This window comes from Oryctolagus cuniculus, chromosome 2 (assembly GCF_964237555.1).
Source record: "Oryctolagus cuniculus chromosome 2, mOryCun1.1, whole genome shotgun sequence".
Taxonomy (NCBI): Eukaryota; Metazoa; Chordata; class Mammalia; order Lagomorpha; family Leporidae; genus Oryctolagus; species Oryctolagus cuniculus.
In genome coordinates this window covers 88,944,202-88,969,448 of record NC_091433.1, presented here as the reverse complement: position 1 = coordinate 88,969,448, position 25,247 = coordinate 88,944,202, and the positions used below count along the sequence as shown (strand labels likewise).

General features: G+C 36.9%; 1 protein-coding gene across 2 annotated transcripts in view; it reads right to left on the bottom strand.

Moving 5' to 3' along the window:
* LOC103352167 (disintegrin and metalloproteinase domain-containing protein 32) overlaps positions 1 to 25,247 on the bottom strand; it is a 193,422-nt gene that overhangs the window by 124,711 nt on the left and 43,464 nt on the right. For both annotated transcript variants that reach the window (XM_070068579.1, XM_070068580.1), the window contains exons 2-7: positions 21,977 to 22,038; positions 11,941 to 12,016; positions 11,243 to 11,319; positions 9,608 to 9,785; positions 4,318 to 4,386; positions 125 to 196 (exon numbers count right to left, since the gene is read on the bottom strand). In XM_070068579.1, coding sequence (XP_069924680.1) covers positions 125 to 196; positions 4,318 to 4,386; positions 9,608 to 9,785; positions 11,243 to 11,319; positions 11,941 to 12,016; positions 21,977 to 22,038 — 534 coding nt within the window. The remainder of the gene's footprint in view (positions 1 to 124; positions 197 to 4,317; positions 4,387 to 9,607; positions 9,786 to 11,242; positions 11,320 to 11,940; positions 12,017 to 21,976; positions 22,039 to 25,247) is intronic.

Below are 25,247 nucleotides of genomic sequence, written 5' to 3'. Positions count from 1 at the left end.
ATTTTGATATTTTTGTAAAATCATTATATATGCATAATTTTGTTATTCAGAAACACTACGTCAAGTTAGTACAATTTATAATTTTAAACTAAAATACGTCTGATATGAAAAGGGAAATACTTACTGAATTTACAAGGCCAAAAACTTCAATGATTTTATTTGTTACTGTTGTGCTATCAGAGCCCAGGTATTCATCCTGAAAAACAGAATCAATTTCATATTTTAATACAATTTGTTACATGACATTTTTGAGATTTTCTTTTTTTTTAAAGATCTTTTATTTATTTATTTGACAGAGTTACAGAGAGTGAGAGAAAGGTCTTCCTTCCATTGGTTCACCCCCCAAATGCCTGCTATGGCCAGCGCTGCAATGATACGAAGCCAGGAGCCAGGCACTTCTTCCTGGTCTCCCACGCAGGTGCAGGGTCCCAAGCACTTGGGCCATCCTCCACTGCGCTCCAGGGCCACAGCAGAGAGCTGGCCTGGAAGAGAAGCAACCGGGACTAGAACCCAGCGCCCATATGGGATGCCAGCACCGCAGGCAGAGGATTAACCAAGTGAGCCATGGCGCCAGGCCATTTTTGAGATTTTCTCTCCATCTACTGTCAGAGGTTTGAGGCTGCTTTTGGGTTTAACAATTCAAAATAAGACATTAAACTGGATCACTCATACATTGCTGTTGGGAGCATAAACTAGTATGGCTACTCTGAAAATTAGTTTGGCAACTTCTTTCAAAACAAATCAATTTACTCTATGATCCAGAAATTGCACTCCTGAGCATTTATCCCAAAGAAATGAAAACTTACGCTCACCCAAAAACCTGTGTCTATGAACGTCCATAACAGCTTTATTCATAATAGTCCAAAATTGGAAACAACTCATATGTCCTCCAGTGGTTAAACAGTTAAATAAACTAGTGCATTCATACCATAGGATACTATTGAGCAATAAAACAGAATGTTTGTTGACATCTAGAAGAACTTGAAAAATCCTCAAGAAATTATATTGAGTGTAAAACAAATCCTAAAATGATACCAAACACTATACTTATGAATATTTAGGAAATATTGGTGAAATTACAAGAGAGAACAGCTTAGTGGTTGCCAAGGTTAAGAAGACAAGGTGGGAGGGGGCAGAATGGCTGTGACTTACAGGGACAACGTAAGAGAGACTTGTGGTGATGGCACTATTGAGTATTCCGATTGTGGTGGTGGTTACACAAGACTACCTTTGTGATACTGAAACATAATCCTGTCTCCCCTACACACATGCACATATGCTTGCACAAATTAGTACATATATAACTACTGAAATATGAATAAACTCCATATTGTAACAATGACAAATACCACGTCTATAGATCAACTTGCTACTATACTATGCCTTAAATGTCCTATATGATCTTTAAATAATTCAAAACTAAACTCATTATCCTCCCTAAGAAAATGGTCCTACTTAAATTTTTTGCTACTTCAGTGAATAGTCTTATCCTCTCCTACATCTCACGCTTATTTTAATACATGCTCCATGAAAACAGAGGTGGTTTTTCTATTTTGTGCACTGCCATTTCCCTAATAACTAGAAAAGCAAATGGTATCTAGATGTTATTCAGTAAATTTGTTAAGTAAATGATTAATCAAATAAAATTATAGGTCCCTCAACTTTAATCTCATCAGTAACTTTTAAAGTTGTTCCTTTATTTCTAGTGCTAAAAAAATAATTTATTTGAGGTTTTCACCTTGATTACTAGAATAATATCTTACATGCTCACTTCTCCCATTTTCTTACCAGCAATCCAGCCACTATACAATTACCAAAATGATTATTTTAAAATTAAACCATAAGTGTGCCATACCCCTGTTTTAAAAATTTCAATGGCTCTCCATTGCCTTTAGGATAAACCCAAATATCATATTAATTCTTCATCTATGTCTGTGTCCCTCTATTAACCATGTATATTAAACAAGCTGAACTTGCAGTTTCCTGAAAAGAACCTTCGCTCACACTTGCAAAGCAAAGTTTTGCAGTCATCCCTGGTCCCAAACTACACCCATTACTCATTTCCTGTATTCATCATGTAACCCACAATACTGACCATTGCTCTTAGTTTTTGTATTTCCTATGCTTTGACATCTTGGGGCTTTACTGGTCACACTTCTTAGAGATAGCAAATTCCAAGAGATAGTAAATGGCTTACCTTCAAGTGTCCCTTTCAAATACAAGCCAATTAATCCAAAGCCTTGATCCAATCACCTCCTCTCTAAGGTTTTACACTGAGGGCCACTATTACCTTGCACTGCTCACCCCAGAGGCAGGTACTAGACAACAATGAACAGCCCCTTCATCCCAGGGCTCAGCTGAATTATTCAAACTAGCCAATCCTCCCACACCTGCCTACCCAACCCTGCAAAGGAAATCACAATAAAGTCTCCTGTCCACATTCCCCTCTGGCTTTCTCTCTGTCTCCTAACACCAGTCCTTTCCCATGTGGCCACCTGTATGATGTACACTGCTCCCTCCTCTTGAGAATATGAGTCCCAAATAGCAATAGCAACATTCTTCTCAATAGCAACATTTACTGCTCTCATGGCCTCATCATACCTGAATAACAAGACAACCCTGAATTTTAAAATAGCCACTTGTGGGCTCTTACAGTTGCTCAAGCTACAATTGTGTGTTTCTATTCATATCTCCATTGCTAAACTACATTTTTATAGCACTATATGCTTTCCTCAACTGTGGCACTGAACTGACAAGGATAAAATTGCAGAATCATTTTTATTAAGTCACTTAAGAACATATTTATATTCTTGCCCTTTAAATGGCAATATCTAGTAACAGAGAATTCATAGCTGGGACAATGTTTGCCTTATTACTATGTAAATAAACATAAGAATAGAGAGAAAGTATGCTTAACCAGTATTATACAAGTATTATACAGTATTATACAAGTATTATACAAGAATCATTTAAAACAACTCTCAAACAGTTATAACAAAGTCCTGAAACAAAATCATTTTCATAATCCAAACCAGCCCCTTTAGATGTAATCATATCTCAACTATCTCTTAAATATCTCATTATCTCCACTGTCTCTTAAATGGCCCCTCTGTCATTTTTTTCCTGTAATGAACCAAGTATTTAAGAAACCATCTTTAAATTCCTATTATCTCTGACTTTAACTCTGGATTCCTGACAAGCTTTACAACCTTTGGAATGTAATTGATAAGGAGCCCTTTTGATATTATCTGTGATGTTCCCCAGGTATGACAATCAAATGCTTATAATCAGGATAAACCCTGGAAAATATATTTTATCCCCATTATCTGAAATCTTTTAACTATTAGGAGAAATAAAGCACAACCTCTTTGATTACAAGCTAAGTTATCGGCCGGCGCCGCGGCTCAATAGGCTAACCCTCTGCCTGCAGTGCCAGCACACCGGGTTCTAGTCCCGGTCGGGGCGCCGGATTCTGTCCCGGTTGCCCCTCTTCCAGGCCAGCTCTCTGCTATGGCCAGGGAGTGCAGTGGAGGATGGCCCAAGTGCTTGGGCCCTGCACCCGCATGGGAGACCAGGAGAAGCACCTGGCCCTTGGCTTCGGATCATCGCGATGCGCTGCGGCCGCGGCAGCCATTGGAGGGTGAACCAACAACAGCAAAAGGAAGACCTTTCTCTCTGTCTCTCTCTCTCACTGTCCACTCTGCCTGTCAAAAAAAAAAAAAAAGCAAAGTTATCATCTCAAAGACAATGAATATTTCAGAGGCCCTCAATTGTTTATGGGAATCAAAGATCTAGAGGTTTCCAGGTCAGGTAAACAACGAACTATCACAGGTATACCACAAAAAAAAACAAACAAACAAACAAAAAACACTGCTAAAAAGCTAGACACTAGACACGTTATTGTAAGTTGTCCTCATATATAGTTGTACTATCATCACTTTTGTTCTAATAAATATTTTACACAGCAAAACATTTCTTAGAACACGGACAGCTTGCTCTTCATGACTTCCCCATAATAGGACTAAAAAGCTTAAAAATTTACATTTTGTCCACATAGTGCCATTAAAAGCAGTTGGAATCATATCTGAAGAAGTCCTAAAAATGTGAAAGGCCAGAAAAAAACCACTTCATTCTGCAGGACTGTTGACAGCATTAGTGTAACTCTATCTGGTTTTTCAGCTAACAGTTTAACAGTTTTACAATGTTTTTCCTATGACAACCCATTCAAAAGATCATAATTTTTAGTTGCTCTTAATGTATGGATAATTGTATATTTTTACCAAATATTTAAAATCAAAGAAAAAGCAAAACACATACCAAAGCTTTGTCCACCACAATGTACATTTCTAGATAAAGAGGAAATACATCTGGAACAGGCAGTATTGGCTAGAAAAAAGCAGCATATAAAACTTGAAATATTTCATCATTTATGAATTCTGAACACTTTATCAAAGCTATTACCATAGCATTTACATGACTATTTTTATAACTAATTAATATCAATGTATATCCCTTAAGTTTTATAGCAATGGACTCTAGCAGTAGTAAGAATGCTGGTTATAAAGTCATAACAGATCATCAGTATATCTGCAGCTCCCAATTTGTGAACACAGAACAAAACATCTAGCATCTATTTCATTGGCACACAAAAATTGATTAAACTACTTTATAAATTATTTAGGTGATAAAAATGAAAAAATGGTTACTATTTTTTTAACTCCTTCCTATATCCATGTCCTCTGCAGTCTATCTCACTGACAGTAGAGTCTGTTTCTCCTTGCTCTCAGTCTGGACTGGGCTTTGTAAATGGAGTCAATAAATACTCAGAGGCAGTGCTCTTGTGCCAATTTGTAAGTTGCATCACTTTCTATACTGCTACTCTTCCTCTCAGAACCCCTGCTTGTACACATTTGGCCAGTTGACAATATAAGAAATAAATGACCCATTCACCTCCATTTCCTCAAGGGTAAAAAAAAAAAAAAAAAAAACCACAAATTTAGTATCACCACCTTAGGAGAAAAGTTGGTGAATTTCTCTAATATTGTGGTGGGTGAACTCCCACCATCCTAATTTCAAATTTATTTCCACAGCTAGCTCAGAGTGAGAAGCAGTTTATCAAACTACCTCCTCTGGGGCTTTTAATTTTCATTCTCTCATAAGGCCACCAAAGATGAAGTTCAAATAAACAACTGTTTATCAGGATTAAATAAAATAACATTAGGTTGAAGGCAGCTATAGAAGCATGTGCTTACCTCTCTGTTATCACACTTTCCCCAGGTATTATCCCAGAAATTTCTCACATATTAAAATACACTTGAGGATTTTAAGATTTTTAACATAGTTTTGTGTGTCTTTAGCATGAAAGTTGGTTCAATTGCCTATTTCCCAATTATAGACATACATATTAAAAGTATTGGTATTTAAAAGTCACACACACACACACAACATATATATATGTATATATATATATATATATATTTACTTTACTAAGCATAATAGTGAAATAAGGGCCAGCGCCATGGCTCAATAGGCTAATCCTCCGCCTTGCGGCGCCGGCACACCGGGTTCTAGTCCCAGTCGGGGTGCCGGATTCTGTCCCGGTTGCCCCTTTTCCAGGCCAGCTCTCTGCTATGGCCCGGGAGTGCAGTGGAGGATGGCCCAAGTGCTAGAGTCCTGCACCCCATGGGAGACCAGAAGAAGCACCTGGCTCCTGCCTTCGGATCAGCACGATGCACCAGCTGCAGCGCATCGGCCGCGGCGGCCATTGGAGGGTGAACCAACAGCAAAAAGGAAGACCTTTCTCTCTGTCTCTCTCTCTCTATCTCACTGTCCACTCTGCCTGTCAAAAAAATAAATAAATAAATTAATTAAAAAAGTGAAATAAGCCAATCCCCAAAAGACAAATATTGTATGTTTTCTCTGATATGTGGTAATTTATACAGAATACAAAAAATATAAAAATAAAATGGATATCCTATGGTTTATTATAATTTTTAGCCTATGTCTATACTTCTGTGGAACAGTGGTCTTTTTATTTTTCACTTGTGGAATATTATGGTTAGTGGGGCATTTATCTTGTCATTATAAAGTAAACTGAAATTATGTTTTTGTAAAAGTAAAAAAAGAAGAAAGGAATGAAGAAGGGGGGTTGAGGGAGGGAGGCAAGTATGGTTATCTTCTTAAAAGTGAACCTGAAATATGTTCTCTTTATATTAAAATTTTTTAAATAAAAGTAAAGCATAGTAAAAAGAAGAGATTAAAAATTTTAATTAAGAAAATATATATTTTTAAATAAATAAGTAAAATATGTAGAACCTGAGGTACTGTGCATATGGCACTTTGGCAATAATGCTTTTCAATCATCTTGGTGATCCCACAAACTGTTAGTAAAATTTGATACAGTTCTTACTTCCCATTTTGGATGGAGCCTGAATATCTAGTATTTGGTTAAGAATTAAAATTCTACTGATCAATTTTTTTTCTCATGAAAGAAAGTTTCCTGAGCACCGTCAGCAGGTCATATGTCTCTATAACTGAGGAGGAAGGAAAAGACTAGAAATTGAAACATGTTTATTTTTCTCAATAATGCTTCACTAAAACAAACTAATTTAATGTCTGCTTTTAAGGAATTCTTAATTTAATAGATTTCAAGTGAATTAATGAGAATTCAGCTTCTGAAATCATCTATTTTTGAGATATTTCTGACATTTTCACTTTTAAATGACAACAGAATAAAGCTCCTGGGTGACAATATTTTTATCTATAACACAATAGAGCCTTCATAACTATCTTTTTAATTAAAGAATCTAAACAACATATAAAAATTGTGCCTACTTTTGGGGTACATGTGATGTTTCCATACATGTATACATTGCATATTGTCCATTAAGGGCATTTCGAACACACTTAAATTTCTTTATAGTTAAACTATCCAAAACTTTATCTTCTAGTTTCTTTTCATATAGAAATGTACAGCACATTAACTAGTTATCCTATTGTGCAAGACTACCAAGCTTCTTACTCCTACATAGCGGTAACTTAGCACTCATTAATCATCCTACCCCTTAACCTATCTTTTGATGAATGTTAAAAAGCAAAATTACCCAGCAAAGCTAATTTTCAAATTCCTTTAGAACTCTTTATATACAGAAGATCAGTTTAGCATACATTAAGTAAAGATTTCAACAGTTTGCTCCCACACAGAAACATAAAGTGAAAAATACTGTTTGAGTACTAGTTACAGCATTAAATCTCAATGTACAGCACACTAACTAATCTGGGTTTTTTTTTAACACACTATTTAAACTCAAAGTCCAGACCTTAGGTCAAAAGTTGTTTGACTGTTAGTATCACTTCATTTACTGATTCTGTCCCAGAGAACATCTGAAGTTTAAAAATTTTTGTCTCAAATTAAGAAAGTGTCCTTTTATATCCATTACTTCTGTTCCATTTTTTCAATTTATTCTTTTTTATAAGAATTTATTTATTCAGTCCTGCTCTCCATTTTCTTTCTTGGTTTTTCTCACCAGTTCACCATTGACAGTTATTCAATGGACCAAGCTACACAAGGCAACCTAGATTGGTTTGGAAGTAATTTATCTGCAAAGCTTTGTGCATTAAGAAGCAACATCCCTGAGAGGCTGGAGGGGATGGGAGGGAAGGGGAGTGAAGGGAAGAGAAGCAGAGAGGAGAAGTGAAGAGGGGAGGGGAGGGGAGAGGAGAGGAGGGGAGGAGAAGGAAGGGGTGAGGAGGAGAGGGGAGGGGAAGGGAGGAAGCTACAATAATAATCATCAACCAAGTAAATCTAAGGGGAACTTTCTACTTTTCTCAGTCTGTCATTTTTCTTTCCTCCAACACTCATCCAGATAAAGTGATGTCCCTGAGCACCCAGAGCTTCCTAACTTGTTTTGCGGGTCGTGTCACTTTTAAAACAACACAAATTCAGTTTGGAAGACAGGTGCTCAAATGAGAAAGCATTCCGTTATAAAGCAGATATATATATATAAACCTTTAAAAAGAACTGTGTCACTCTTCAAAGACCAATCTATCTAGGACAGAATTCCTGCATAAATTATTCATTAAGGAAGTTCCCCTCCCAGACACCAGTAGAAGAAGGATTAAGAGTAAGGGAAGCCACATGAGAGTGTGCTCACAGGCAAAGTCCCAGAAATAAACTCTGGAGCAGGTTGTTCTGACCTGTGAGTGACAAGGGAGCTGAGTTCCTTTCCCTTAAAATCACTGATGCACTAGTTGAGGAACACCATAGGGAAATGCAGATCTCTAGAAGTTTCAGTAGCTGAAGGACTACAAATCAAAAAAGTGCCACAAGTGCCAACTGTTAAAAGCAAAAGCACAAAACAAAGACAGTGTCTTCTACCATCCCACCCTACCCCCACAAAAATACAGTATAAAGAAACCTGAGAACATCTGGGCAGAGCACCAGTACTGTTCACTATGCCAGGTCATCTAAGCCTTGTACTTACATTCCTAAACTCTTACAAGGGAAACAAAATTGCTAGTATTTAACAAAAATGTATTATAAATTATACACATATCTGTAGTAGTACTGAATATTTAGGTGTTACATACACATTTCATAGTCCATTAGGTCCTGTATTACCTAGGATATATAATTAGTAGCTATAACAGAGCCAGAAATTAATGATGAATTAAACAAGATTAGAGTTTACTTCTCTCATACCTAAAAGTTCAGAGTGTTCCACTATGTAAATTTTTCAAGAGCAAAGTGCATTCTACCTTCCTATCCATGTGGTACCATCCTGATCCATAATGACCAGGGCATTTCCTACACTCCAGACAGCAGGAAAGGGAACTGGCATGGAGGATAAGACCTTTCCCTTTAGAATTCAGTCCAGAGAAACACAGTATGTCTGCTCACATGTTATCATCAGCTTTAACTATATATGTCATCAACAGCTGTAACTTTGTCTCAAGACCTCAACTGGAAATAAAGGAGACATATGCCCAGCTAAATTCTGAGGGTTTTTTTTTTTTAATTGACAGAAGATGGACAGGACATGTACTAGGAACAACTAATATTGCCACATATTCTTGTATAATCTATGTAAATGTATGCCATTATTTCTTGGTATTCAGTTTTATCCCTTTACAATGCGTTGATGAGGACTATCACATGCTGTAATGCAGGCAGCATGTTGAACAATACACATGGCCATATCAGGCAACCCTGTTTATGATACTTTAATTATACTTATAATTTAGTTAATGCTGACTCTTTGGTCATGAATCAAGCTCTATAAATATTGGCTCTATTGAATAACTTCCAGTAATTTTGAGACAACAGCAAGAACTTGGAATTTTTTGTTTAAAAATTACTTAATTTTTAGAAAATGATAATGTTAACAAACAAAATAAGAACCAAAATAAAGCTGCTCATAAGCAGAAAGTGATAGATTGTTGCAAGGAGAAAAGGTTGATGTCTGGATTCAAGGAAATAGTTGGGTTGAGAAAAGATTAGATGTTCACAAGGAAACGACATTTCCTATAGCCATACAATAGCCTATTAATTTAAATAAACACAACCAATAACTGCTTTGAAAGTAGTAATAAGGTATACCCAACTCACTTTTTCACCTATATAAATGATGTAGTCCTTTGAGTGTTTTTCTATGATTTTAGTATCATTGTTGAAACTTGAAAATTCCTTATTTCTATTTCCTAATTTATATAGAAGATGCTGAAATTGAACTGTAGATTCCAGAGGCTCAATTCCATAAGAAACATTTTCAAATTGCAGTACTCCTCTGTAAAATTAAATAAAAAATTTTGTGTGCTTTTAATTGAATCAATATTACGAAATTCTGACAAAATAGAAAAGAAAAAATAATATATAGAATATTCTGAGTCCAGTATTTTGACCCAAACTCTTCTAGAGATGACTCCAAGTGAAAAAATATTTCCCCAATCCACAAAACCAACTTTCCACTTCACCTTTTCATAGTTATAAAAGCAGCAAAAATTACCAAATTGATTATTAGATTACAACAAATTATTTAGTCAATTGTCAGATGCACATTACAGTGATCAAGTAATTCCTATTTTCCAAGTCAATGACTTAACTAAAGCTATATTAAAAGGAATTCTTGATGAATTTCTTTGGTTTGCAATAATTTAAAATTTTGAGTAACAATGCATATAGCATGAAAAATCATATTAATAAAAATTAAATTTAGCAATAATTATTAAATGACAATTTTGTTAGATACATGGTCTTGATTAAAAGAAAGATTCCAATGAATAAACAATTCATATAATTTTCCTTTCCTGAATATGGATAACAATTCAAATCACTACTCCCAAAAAAACAAATTTCAGCTCCAAATTTCAGAGATCCAAGTAAAAAGCACTATAGAATACCAAGGTTCCTGTTCATACTACTGTGGAACTGTGGTCTTTCGACTTTTTACCTGTTGAATATTATGGTTAGTGGTGTATTAAGCCTGTGATTACAGAGTGGATTGAAATTATGTTTTTGCAAAAAATAAAAACAATAAAGGAAGGAAAGAGGAGGGTTGAGGGAGGGAGTGAAGGAGGGAGGCAAATATGGTTATCGTCTTAGAATTGTACCTATGAAATACATGAAATTTGTTCTCTTTATATCATTAAAATTTTTGTAAAAACTTAAACACGTTTCCTGAGCTATAAAATGAAGGTAGATAATTTCCTGACAGAATAGAAAAACTCTCAGAGCACTAAGAAGGAAACCCAACAATTTGTGGAGAATTCATGATGGTGGTACTAGAAAAAACATGAGCAATATAACTATTTGTTTTTATATAACCTGCCTCTTCACTTTGAAAATGGCTTCCTTGAAAAAGAAAACATTATATGTTTTTTCTGATATATCCAAACACTACTATATATCAAAAATACTCTTTGCTGAGATAAAATATCCTGAATTTAGCTTCTCTTACGGTTGTCAAGCCCCTCCAACTGCCATTTCTGTACTTAAGAAAAATAAACAAGCAAACGTGCAAGGAAAGTTGTGAATCTAACCTTTCAGGAAGTTAGAAATGTCTCTGGTCAGTGAGGAAACTGAGAAGAAATAATGAAAGTGGAAACATGTTAAGAGGAGGATGCTGTTGAAAAACCTCAGCATAAGAATCCTCCTTCAGGTTCACACTTAATATAAACAATAAATTTTCTATAGACAAATATAACTCTGCTTTTCTGTAATCCAGAATAGGAAAAAAAAAATAACCTGAGTCCAGAGCACGTGCTGAGTGTGACAATGGAATTTGGATATCCTTCAATATATCCTTGATAGTAACAGTGAGGCTAGGGAAGAAAGAAAGTGGTTACTTAGGAACTGACAAAACTTTCTAGTGATTTCCTGCTTCTATACTTGATTGAACTTTCTGAATATTTCTCACAAGCTACCTGGTTTACAACAGTATGAGCAAAGTGGCATTGAGAAGAAAAAAATCGCCACATTTTGGACACTTTCCACAACCCTAACTATTCTTTTGGATTATGATTTTGTTTTGTTTTGTTTTAAAGATTTTTTTATCTGTTTATTTCACAGGTAGAGTTAGTTACAGACAGTGAGAGAGGGAGACGGAAAGGTCTTCCTTCCATTGGTTCACTCCCCAAATGGCCACCACAGCCAGAGCTACGCCGATCCGAAGCCAGGAGCCAGGTGCTTGCTCCTGGTCTCCCATGTGGGCGCAGGGGCTCAAGCACTTGGGCCATCCTCCACTGCCCTCCCAGACCACAGCAGAAGGTGCTGGACTGGAAGAGGAGCAACTGGGACTAGAACCTGGCACCCAACCTAATCATTAATCCATAAATACCTTAAATATATCCCCCTGTGAATCTTGAGAGTTTATATACTAGAAAAGCATTTATTCATGATTTAAAATTTTTTTAAAGTTTATAAAAACATAACATAAATCTTACCTTAATATCTGTAGAATGAGTACTCACAGATTTTTGATTATACAAATAAACCATAAAATTATCTGCCAAAAAATATCTAATTGTAAGAAAGAGAATTTTACACATTATTTTTCCTGAAACATATAAATAGCAGCAATTAGTAAATTGATAACCTCAGGTCAACTCTGACCCATTCTATGTTTCTAAAAGGAGTTTCATTGGGACAAAGCCATATCCATTCATTTACACATTGACAATAACTGCCCTCATAGTACAGACTTAAGTCATTTTGACACAGGCCATATGGCTTTCAAAGCCTGAAATATTAACTCTCCAAACCTTTGAAGAAAATATTTTGGAACCCTTGAATAAAAGGAGGATCTTCTTTTGAAATATATTTGAATTTTATACAAAGAAACACACATTTACTGAAATAAAGTAATTTTCCTGATTTAATAGACTCTTTAAAGAAAATAAGTCTGAAACACAAGGACAAAAATACTTTAACTGCTTTAATGTTACTTTTTTATGAAAATAATTATGTGGTATTTTAAAATGTATAGATATGAACTGGATGAAGGATGGACAGTTTTCTCATCTTTCAATGTAAATCCTATAACTATGCAAATGTATTACTTTTATAATGATGTGAAAGAGTATTGTGTAAAACTCATTTTCATTTTAGCATGTGCATTGAAACTTCAAGACATTCCCTTCATCCTTAAACGTTTTCATGGCATTCAATTATAGGTTGTTTTACTCTTAACCCTTAACACTTTAACATTCACCCCCACCTCAACAGATTTACTTTTTTCACTTTTGTGGCTTCATTTATTTCCATATAAAGAGGTATCTTCGTAGTATACTTTGGTTTTTGACATCTTGTTAAAATTCAGCATGTATACCAAGAAATGCACATAAGGGTACAGATAAATGAGTTTTTATAATATTTATTTTAAAGATTTTTTTATTTATTTTGAAAGTCAGAGTTACAGAGCGAGAGGGAGAGACAATTTTTCCATCCAGTGGTTCACTCCCCAGATGGTTGTCAGTTGGTCCAAGGGCTGCAGGTAATCATTAATCCATAAATGCCTTAAATATAGCCCCTTAAATATATATACATTGGGTAGTGTGTAGACCTCCAGATAATCTTATCCCAAAATATGCTAATGAATACTATAGAAATTACAGTATCACATATTATGTACCGATTTTACTTTGATTACCAATGTTAATAATTCAACTAAAAGTAATTTTTCCACTAATTTTTCTTAAAATAAATTTGTAACTATTAGAAGCTTCAAATTTAAAACTAGTTACTAATTTCTCTTATAATAAGTATAAAAAACTTTTTACAAGAAAAATAGCTTATGTTAAGTTTAAAAAAGAATTATTTTATAACTTATATCTGCTTTTCAAGTCTTACTCATAATTTTCTCTGGGTGCAATTCCATTTTGGATGAGATTTTCAAACTTTAGTTTGTATTAAAGGTGAACTTGTTTGAGAGTTTGAACCAAATTGCTTTAGCCATTTCTGAGTTGTGTGAAGGTGAAGGTACATTTTTCATGTACCTAACTAAAACTGGCTCCAACCTTTCCTCCTGATGTAAGTCACAAATGACTAATGCTACACCTCCTGAAATTGACAAGATTATTATATTTCTCACTGAAATATCTAAATTAAAAAAATATTATTTTAGTATAGAAAAATTTCCCATTCATGAGTCTGAAAATTGCTAATAGATGACTGCAGTTTAAAAGTAGAGAAAATATAATAAAGGTCAATTCAGATTTCTGTCTAAATTAATTTTTTTTGACAGGCAGAGTGGACAGTGAGTGAGAGAGACAGAGAGAAAGGCCTTCCTTTGCCATTGGTTCACCCTCCAATGGCCGCCGCAGCCGGCACGCTGCAGCCTGAGCACTGCGTTGATCCGATGGCAGGAGCCAGGTACTTATCCTGGTCTCCCATGCGGGTGCAGGGCCCAAACACTTGGGCCATCCTCCACTGCACTCCCTGGCCACAGCAGAGAGCTGGCCTGGAAGAGGGGCAACCGGGACAGAATCCAGCGCCCTGACCGGGACTAGAACCCGGTGTGCTGGTGCCGCAAGGCGGAGGATTAGGCTAGTGACCCGCGGCGCTGGCCTATAAATTAGATTTTAAAAGGATATAGGACAAATATTAAATTAGTGTAGCATTTAAGGGCAGAAATTTTAGGAAGTTAATGCACTTTAAAATGTAAAAGTAACTTAACCTGAGCCTTTAAACAATCTAACTAGAGGGAAAAAGAGCAAGCTATGCTCAGCACATCCTCCAGTGAGTTTTGAATACTTAAATATTGATCCCCTCTTATGCAGCAAATTGGGAAAGATATCTATTATGAAGTGGCATAAAATAAATGTAGTATTATATATCACATTAAAGATTATTTTTAAGTTTTTAATACATTTATTTATTCATTTTAAATTTTATTTAAGGAATACAAACTTCATGCATCTCATATATACAAATTTAGAAACACAGTGATTCTTTCCACCCTATCTCCTTCCTGCCCATACTCCCAATGCTTCTTCCTTTTCCCTCTCCCATCCCCATTCTTTTTAAAAAGATCTATTTTCAGTTAACTTTATACTCATAAGATTAACTCTGCACTAAGTAGAGAGCTCAACAAATAGTATGAAGAAAAAACAAAAACAAACAAACAAAACTCATTGTTCCTCAACAGTCAAGACAAGGGCTATTCAAAATCATCACTCCACAAAGTGTCAATTTTACTCCTATAGATTACCTTTAAGGTACTCAGTTACCACAGATCAGAGGAAACATATGGTACTTGTCTTTTTGGTATTGCTTGCTAATACTACTTTAATTCTGTAAACAGAAAGCATTCAAATCTTATAATGGAAGCATAGTGTTTAGAATGTTAAAGGGGAAAATGCCTTTTTTCTAAACTTTACATTTGAATCTAAGCTGTGTCATATTGATAATTTTTCTTTTCTTTTCTTTTTTTTTTTTTTTTTTGACAGGCAGAGTGGACAGTGAGAGAGACAGAGAGAAAGGTCTTCCTTTGCCATTGGTTCACCCTCCAATGGCCGCCGCGGCCGGCGCGCTGGGGCCGGCGCGCTGCGGCCAGTGCACCGCGCTGATCCAATGGCAGGAGCCAGGTACTTATCCTGGTCTCCCATGAGGTGCAGGGCCCAAGCACTTGGGCCATCCTCCACTGCACTCCCTGGCCACAGCAGAGAGCTGGCCTGGAAGAGGGGCAACCGGGACAGAATCCCTGACCGGGACTAGAACCCAGTGTGCCAGCGCCGCAAGGCGGAGGATTAGCCTAGTGAGCCGCGGCGCCGGCTTCGTATTGATAATTTATACTCCAGCTTACTGAGATGAATTTGGATGTCTGTTCAATTCCTTTCAAGTTGGTACCAACTGGATAAACTTGTCCTTTATTTCCTTACTCAAAGTCAAGTGTGTTACATCACTCAGCTCCAGAGACTACTATGTGTGGGGCATTAGATGTAATAGAAATAAGAAACCCTCCAAGTGGTAGCAAGTTTTATAGTGTAGTTTAAAAAAATGTTGTAGAGGATTTATCTTGGGACAGTATGCAGACTGCATTTGAAAGGTAATAAATAAAGGTAATAAACAAAGTCAGGAAGAATAACCACAAAGCTGTTCAGTGGAAAGTGTCTGAGCTAGGTTTCACCAGGAATGGAGAGGAAGGGATGGAAACCAGAAAATTCTGCAGGACCCACTGTCTGATTCAGTTTAGAAAATAAGAGCAAGAATGGTATACACAAAGGCATTTGTAGTCAACTGGATACGAAAAACTGAAGAAAATATTATGACTATGGTTAATACTAGAGATGAACTTGAGCTTCAGAAAGGGAGTAGAAGATGTGGAAGATGTCAAATTACAGTTGACAGTTAAATTATGAAATTATTTTTTTATTTATTTGACAGGTAGAGTTATAGACAATGAGAGAGAGAAATACAGAGAGAAAGGTCTTCCTTCTGTTGGTTCACTCCCCAAATGGCCATGGCGGCTGGAGCTATGCCGATACGAAGCCAGGAACCAGGTGCTTCCTCCTGGTCTCCCATGCGGGTGCAGAGGCCCAAGCACTTGGGCCATCCTCCACTGCCCTTCCAGGCCACAGCAGAGAGCTGGATTGGAAGAGGAGCAACTGGGACTAGAACCGGGGGCCCATATAGGATGCCGGCGCTGCAGGCGGAGGATTAAACAACTGACCCACAGCGCTGGGCAAAATATGAAATTATAAACATATTCTTTGACATAATTTCTTACATGCCAATATTCCATTTAAAATTAGATCAAATGGGCTGGCGCCGCGGCTCAACAGGCTAATCCTCTGCCTTGCGGCGCCAGCACACCGGGTTCTAGTCCCGGTCAGAGTGCCGGATTCTGTCCCGGCTGCCCCTCTTCCAGGCCAGCTCTCTGCTGTGGCCAGGGAGTGCAGTGGAGGATGGCCCAAGTCCTTGGGCCCTGCACCCGCATGGGAGACCAGAAGAAGCACCTGGCTCCTGCCTTCAGATCAGCGCGGTGCGCAGGCCGCAGCGCGCCGGCCCCAGCGCGCCGGCCACAGCGGCCATTGGAGGGTGAACCAATGGCAAAGGAAGACCTTTCTCTCTGTCTCTCTCTCTCACTGTGCACTCCATCAAAAAAAAAAAATTAAAAATTAGATCAAATGCATTATTCTTTATTAGCACATAAGACCACATCTGTAACCTAGAGCATTTTTAGAAACATAGCAGATTCATTCTATTTAGTGTAACTGTTCTCACATCTTGCCATTTCCTATAAAATACCACAAATCACCCAATTTACTCCCTCTCTTCTCAGTGTCTTGCGTCTATTCCTTACACAATCATTGACAAGGGATGTTGTAATTTTTAAAGATTTATTTATTTATTTGAAAGAGTTATAGAGAGAGAGAAGGAAAGGCAGAGAGAGATAGGTCTTCCATCCACTAGTTCACTCCCCAATTGGCTGCAACAGCTGAAGCTGTGCCAATCCAAAGTCAGGAGCCAGCAGCTTCTTCGGGGTCTCCCATGTGGGTGCAGGGGCTCAAGGACTTGGGCCATCTTCCACTGCTTATCTAGGCCATAGCAGAGAGCTGGATCAGAAGTGGAGCAGCCGGACTCAAACCAGCACCTGTATGGGATGCTGGCAACTGCAGGCAGCAGCTTTACCCGCTAGGCCATAGTGCCGGCCCTAGGGATGTTGTATTTTAACAAATTTTTCTGTATATCTATTGAGATAATGATATGGTTTTTATCCATCATTTTGTTGATGTCATGTATCAGTTTTATTGATTTGCGGATTTTGAACCATCCCTGCGTCCCTGGGATAAATCCCACTTGGGCAGGGTGGCTGATCTTTCTGGTGTGCTCTTAGATTCAGTTTACTAGTATTCTGTTGAGAATGTTTGCATCTATGTTCATCAGGGATATTTGCCTTTTTTGCTGTATCTTTCTCTGATTTGGGAAACAAGGTACTGCTGGCCTTATAATTAATTTGGAAGGATTCCCTCAATTTCAATTGTTTTGAATAGTTGAAGAATCAATATTAGTTATTCCTTACAATTCTGGTAATATTTAGCAGTGAAGACATCTGGTCCTGGGCTTTTCTTTGTTGGTAGACTATTATTGATTCAAGGTCAGTACACATCATTCTCCTCTTCCTGACAGTCCTGTATGAATGCATTATTGTGTTCCTTTAGGGGAATCATATTGTCTTTCTCGGTTTTGTTTCTTGTGTTTCTGTGTTGATCTTTATGCACCCAGGGAATCATTTGCTATTATTTCATCTGGAGGATAGATTTCTTTCTTTTTCTTTTTTTGACTGAAGGCTTTATTGTTGGGAATGTGCCATTATGGCTCAGTGGAGTGCCTGAGGCTTACACTGGAGTTCTGGGAGGATGTTCTGAGAGGGGCTAGGGAGAGCTGGCCACTGTTTACAGGGCAGGTAAAAAGTCCAGAGTAACAAGCAAGTTCTCTGTAATGGAACACTTCTAGTTACTCAGTAGGGGGAGGGGCTTTTGAAGCTGGCTAGTATGCTAAGCTGAACCAGCTGATTCACAGCCTACAGTGAGCTCATGGTTCCTGTTTGCCCCACTGACCCAGGCATGTGCATCATACAGAGCACTGAATCACTATGTACTGCATTCCCCCAAGATCTCTGCAATATCTGTACCCAGCATGCAGGTGAAGTAACACCTTGACAGTAGGGACTCCATTTTGGAGCACCTGAGATTCCATCTTTAGAAAGCACACCCTTTCCCCCGACTGTGAAACTCTGGTCTGAAACTATGATCTAAAACACTCGGATAATACCCATCCACTACATCACACCTGGCAACTTGCATCACACTTAGCAGAGCATAGAAACCCCCAGTATGATTGCTCAAGCTTGGAAGTAGACAGGCTGCACCTGGGTTAATGATAAAACTGTAACTTGTCTATGTCCTACATATGATTTAAGCCAATGCCTGGATTAATGTCAAGATTATAATTTGAATTGTTAAGATTGTAACTGGTATTGTTAAGATTATAATGTCTACTAGTTTCACATAGCTTTAAGTCAGCTTGACCCCTGTAACCATGTATTCCCCTCCCAGTTCTGTGGTTTTTACCTTTATAAACCCTGTTGCTTTGGGCTTCGGGGTCAAGAGTTCTTAAGGGCATGAGCCCACTCTCCACCGCCAGCAATAAAGGACCATCAGATTTTATCAGTGTGTGGTGCTCCTTTGTACTCACTCGGGTACAACACAGGGATCTCTTGAGTTTCTCAGTTAGACTAGGCAGGTGAATAGGTACCCAACCACAACCTGCCCCTCTCTCATCCTCATGGCCTATGCCCAGGACTCCCACAGTAGAGGATGCAGAATGTCTGTTCTCCACAACACAATGCATTATTCTTTTTTAGCACATAAGACCACATCTGTAACCTAGATCATTTTTAGAAGCATAGCAGATTCATTCTATTTAGCGTAACTGTTCTCAGATCTTGCCATTTCCTATGAAATGTCTGATCCTTCCCCAACACAAAATACCTGCTGCTCCCCAAGTCAGGACAGATTAGGCTGGAGCTCCACCTTAGCAAATGGAAGGAAGCAATATGGCGTCCCTCCATGGAGCAAAGTAGTTGCTCAGCCCCTGCCAGCTCCCCAAGCTAGACTCAAAGCCAGTGGAGACCCTGAAATTCTCTCACAGTCAAAGCCACCAGTGGCACGGTTCACGGCAGTCTACTCTCACCTTTCCCTGGAAGTTGGCGCTTCCCAACTGTGCACTAATCATGTATATGTAGGAGTCACCGGAGGCAGGCAGCTGGTGGTTGCATGTATGTCCTCTCCTTGCTTCTCTATAGAATCTCTTTTCTGTTCTATCCATTCCCCACTGAAAATTTGTCTCAAAGAAAAAGTTATTCCCCTGGGAACACGGTCCTGTCTTTATTTTTCTGATATCTTTCTGTGGTTGAAGTCAGTGTGGCTTCTCACTATTCAGCCATCTTGAACATCTGAAGTATACTTAGAATTCAAATAATGTCAAATCTCCAGTTTTGTTCTTTTTGGCTCAAGATCAATTTGGGAATTCAGGGCATTCAGGGCTCTTTTCTTTTTCTATGAAAAATGTCCTTGACATCTGATAAAGTTTGCATCAAATCTCTGGATCACTTTGGATAACAGGAGCATTTTAAAAATATTAATTCAAACATTCCATGAACATGATGTATCTTTTCAATTTATTTGTATCTTCATCAATTTCCTTCATCAATGTTTGATGGCTTTCATATTTCACCTACTGGGTTAAATATATTCCTAATTGGGGTGGGGGTTTAGGCTAGAAGTTAAGAAGCCTGTATTCCATATCAGGAACTTGGCTTTGATACCCAGCTCCAGCTCCTGACTTCAACATCCTATTAATACAGGCATCAGAGATTCATCAAGCAATTGGTTTCCTGCTGCCATGTGGGAGACCTGGATTCAGTTCTTGGCTCCTGGCTCTGACCTGACTCACTCTCTGCCACTGCAGGTATTTGTGGAATAAGCCATCAGATGGTAGGGCTCTCTTTCACTCTCTCTTCCTCCTTCTTTCCCTTCCTCCATACATTCATCTCTCTCAAGTAAATTTTAAGATTTTATCCCTACATATTTTATTTTTATATATTGTAAATTGGATTATTTTCTTGACTTTTTTCAGATTTTTTTTATTGTATAGAAACATTGCTGATTTTTTGTACGCTGATTTTGCATCCGACAACTTACTTTATTTTAGTTCTAACAGTTCTAACAGTTTAGTTCTAACAGTTTAGTTCTAACAGTTTTTAATTGGGTCGTTGGGGCTATGTACAGATAAGATCATATCATTTGCAAACAGGAACATTGTCCTTTATTATTTCTCATTTTAGATGCCTTTTATTTCTTTCTCTTGCCTGATTTATATGGCTAGGATTTACCATACTATATTGATCAGAATTGGTGAAAGCAAGCATCCATGTCTTGTTCCCAATCCTAGATAGAAAGTTTTTAACCTTTCATTGTTAAATATATTAGCTATAGACTTGTAATATCCAGACTTTATCAGGATTAGGTACATCTCTTCTATTCCAAATTTATTCAGAATTTTATCATTAACTATCTCTCTCTATCTCTCCTTCTCTCTCTGTAATTCTGTCAAATAAATCATAACAATCTTTAAAAATCAATTAAAGCAACTACCAACTGAACATTACCGTGGTATGTCCCAAGGTATTCATATACAGTTTTATTCAAAAGTGATACCCTGTTTCCTCTGATTGAGGTCTGTTATGTTTGGCTACATTCCTGTCAACACTACATCCAATCTGGTAACAAATCTTTTTTTTTTTCTACCTCTTTAGTATCTCTTAGAAAAAATATCTACTTCTACACCATCATAGTTCTGCTTCTCATTATTTCTCTTATAAGTTATTTGAAATAGTTTCCTAATGGCCATTGGGCTATCATCTAGGTTATACACTATATACACATGTCCTATCAATATTTCAAACTTTGTTTTATCTCTTAACACTGTTAATTGTCCTAATACAATGTACAATTGCAATGTGAGTCCTCCCATTTACTCTCTTAAACTCTTCAAAAGTTTGGAGTTGTCATTTACTATGTTCTCCATGCCTTTAATCTAAAAGAGTATTTAACTCATTATTTGTAAGAGTTATTTGGCATCTAACACAGTGAATCACTTTGTTTACCCCTTTCATTTCTCTTTAAAAACTTTCCCTGCAACCAAAAAACTTCATGTTTTTTTTTCTCTCTTAAAAAATATGTTCCTGGCCATCTATGTGGATTTAAAAACTCAATGTATTTATCTAAGCCACCTCTTTCTTCTTTCTCTGCCCAGCGCTTTTTTTTAACACATGCTATTTCCACTTTCTCATGAATGACCTCTAACACCATGCAACTGACTTCCACTTCCAAAATTTAACTGACTTTCTCCTCTTGAATGGCACAAATTACTTCCAAGTCAGATTTTCAAGACTAAGTTTCTGTCAAGAACTAAACCTCACAGAAATTATTTCAAGTATTTTCTCTATTTTCTGAAGGGTAGCATATAAACTAGTATTATTTCCCACAAACTAATAGCCATCCCTATAACAGCACAAAATCTAATTACTATGTTAAAGCTCTTATTCTACATTCTCATGGTGATCCCACTTCATTGATGAAACTGTAAGTGATAGAATAAGTCACAGATTTACTCATTGTAATATTGCCCCCCCCATTATACAGATCTTGCTGGTTCTGCCAACTTAATGTCATACAGCTGAGTCTTCAGGAGGTGAGTATTATTTTTTATGTTCCTAACCTCCATTCACAAAACACTATTTGAGGCATTAGGCTAAAATTTTAATTAAGTCACAGTAGAGTGACTGGTCATCTACGGTAACTAAATTGTTGGTAACAACTATACTTATCATTTTTTCATGCTCCTTATTGTTATGAGTAAACAGCTTCATAAAAAAATAAAATAAAATCTGAAGCCAAAGAATAAAAACATTACCTTTGCTTAAGGTGCACAGTATACAGTTTCTCATCAATTGGAATACTATAGGATATATGTTCCTAGAGAAACCAGAACAAACTCAAAGTGAAAACAAATTTTAAAAAGAAGCAAATCAACAATTTTATATTAATCCCTTCAAATAATGCTTTAAAAGTCTTAACATGTCTCAGACTACTTGTGATTTTAAAATCTGCAATAAAATATTTTAAAACATTAATATTTGTTTATTATATGATCAATTCTTACTATTTTCACAAAATAATCACAATCTGAGACTTTACATAGAATTACAAATCTACATGTAACTAATATGTAAACTTATGAAAGAAGAGACTATGTGCAAATGCCTATTTTGGTGGCATCATTAGAGTAATAAGGCATTCTACATCAATGAAACTTATTTTATCAGGCAGAAAATTATTCTATGATTTTCTTCAAAATTCTCCTACGATTTACTGCATAATTCCTTTATTTTTCAAGAGAAGATCGCTAACTAAAATTTCATATTGTCTCTGACTCTATCATTACTATTTTCCAGTTAGAACAAGGATGGCAATAGATTGGAATATGTGTAGGTGAGTGAACCTAAGAGATGAGAGTCTATCCAGCAAAAGAAAACATGTGAAAATCATCAATGAAAAGAAAAACCAGTTAAAGTGTATGAAAACTAAAGGAACACAAAGAACACAGAAAAATACAAGCATTCTAGGGTATGTGAAAATACAAAGAAACCAAGATTCTGCATACATCAAAGAAGAATAAGAAAGATTGTTTCAAGGTATACTAAATGGTCAAAGATGAAACAAGAAAGTTAAAATCATTTATGATAAGTCAAGTTGATATCATGAAACTACTGATATGATGTTAACAAGAAGAGCAATTTATCTCTACAGCAAACTTCACCAAAACACATAACCTCAGTTTAATCATGAGAAAACACCAGGCAAACCCAAATTGTGGTACATTCTACAAAATACCTCACCAGAACTCTTCAAAACTATCCAGATCTTGAAAAACAAGGAAAGCTCAATAAACAGAGCAAAGGAAATGAATAAGGTATGCACTTTAATCTCCTATATTGGATTCAGGAACAGCAAATTGCATAGCAGTGTAAAACCTGGTGAAATCCAAATAAAGTCATTTACTTAATTATAAATTATCATTGTTAATTTTTTAGTTTATATATATATCCATATAGTTTTATAACACCTAACATTATAGGAAACTGAACACTATGTATTATCTTTTTAAGTTTTCTGTAAATCTAAAATTGTTCCCAATTTTAAAGATTTGAGAGACAGAGAGAGAGGCAGGCAAGAGATAAACTGAGGAAAGAAGGAAAATAGTAGAAGGCAGAAATACTAAAAACCCGGATACTGAAGTGGTAGAATATATTAGTTTTAAAATATGCATTATTGAAAAAACAGTTCCTTAGTGAGTGTACTCTGAATGTGAGAACTGAACAAAGATGTTGGAGAATCATTGTCTTCTGGTAATGTAGAATGGTGTGCAAATAGTTCCCTTGTATAGTTCCTGGTTGAACAGTTTCTCAAAACCTCAGTATTTATTAAGGTATTAGTGTACTTCTTTTAACTATATTTTCACTGTGGGAGCTAACATAAAATGCCTTTTATTTGCAGACAATATAGAGAAATTTAGCTAGATTCTTAAAGAGTAAAGATGGGTTTGGTTATAATTGTTAGTAAAATGGTGCCATTTTATCTGTGGCATCATCTATGCCCTGGGCGCTGTATTAGGCTCTGGCTCCTGTCACCATTGCTACAAACCAGGTGACCAGAGAGCCCAACCACAGGTGTCAGCTCCACCTCCACCCTAATGAGATTTGCTACTCCTGTTTCCCTATATACCCTGTTACCCTAACAGGTAACAGGACCTGCTACCCACACGCGTGTCCTCCTGATTCCTCTCTCTTACTCTCTCACCCTCTCCCCACCCCACACCCGGCCCATCAGGCTTCCCCCACCTGTCAATAAACCTTCACTTAACTCTGGTGTCTGGTGTGTTTTGTGGTGGCCTTACAATAATCATAAGGTAATTTACTGAACAATAATAAATTTGAAATTTAATTTCTAGTAACAGGAAAATTATCTAATTTTAATTATAAAAATTTCACCCAGGATTTCTCAAAAATGATTAGCAGAAAATTATTTGCAAGTGTTGGAATAACATCCACAGATTCAGAAGACATTGTTTCTGGTTGCCTACTCCTTTATGCCCAAAATTACCTACCTTCTCAAAACATATTTTAGTAAAGGTCTAGAACTCCTGTAGACCAATAAGCATTTGGGAATTTGGAAGAAGGAGATTTATCTGAATTTACACAAAGCTACATTGATCATTATCTTTCTGTTTCATTGAAACAATGAACTTAAACAGCAACTTATGTACCCAGAAGCAGGGACTGAAATAAAGACAGGTGCATTATGAAGAGCACTCTCAGGAGAAACCTATAAAGGAGTGAGAGAAGGAAGATGGGGAGACAGATGAAGATAAATCTGCTGATTTGACTTCAGATCAGTTCTATCCTCGGGCTGATCCCCTAAGGAAGCTCTGGAATATAAATGTGCTTCAGAACCTTTCCCAGCTGAAGAAAAGGGAGATCAGCTTTTCACCCCTTTATCAATTAGTGTTTGCCAAAGGAATATCCTGGAGGATGGAGCCTGCAAGTAACTCCCAGGAAAATCCAAGGGAGTTAATTCAATAAGCCGAAGGCAATTTGCCAGAGAAGATCGCTAATTCTTACAGCAGTAATCCCCAAAAGCAAGGGAATAGACAAAACACTCTGATTTTACAAATGAATTCTGTTCAGGGACTAGGGTTGGGGACATACCTGCTACAACTTTGCCACGGCAGATAGATCTGGATGCCTTCACTGACATTTATCATCCCCTACTGTCATCTATTCTAGATTGTCCTCACCCTCAGCCATTATTTCTTCTGTTCCCAAGGGCTTTCTTGATCTGATGATCTACAGCTTCAACCCAAAGATTTCTAAGACCCTTACCCATGTCTGTTTTTTCCTATTTATAGTTAAAACTAGACATGTAAATTTCAACTAAAGTGCCAGGAATCACTTGAGTGCCTTATACTTATCTCTGTGCCCCAATAATTCAGCAATAATCCTACATCCTGATTATGATTACAGCAAATAAATTCTCTTGTTAATGTGGTAAATGGAAATTTCTTTCCTGCCTTATTGTTGTTCTACTGCCACAAAGCATCAAAATTACCCGTAAGGCAATGATAA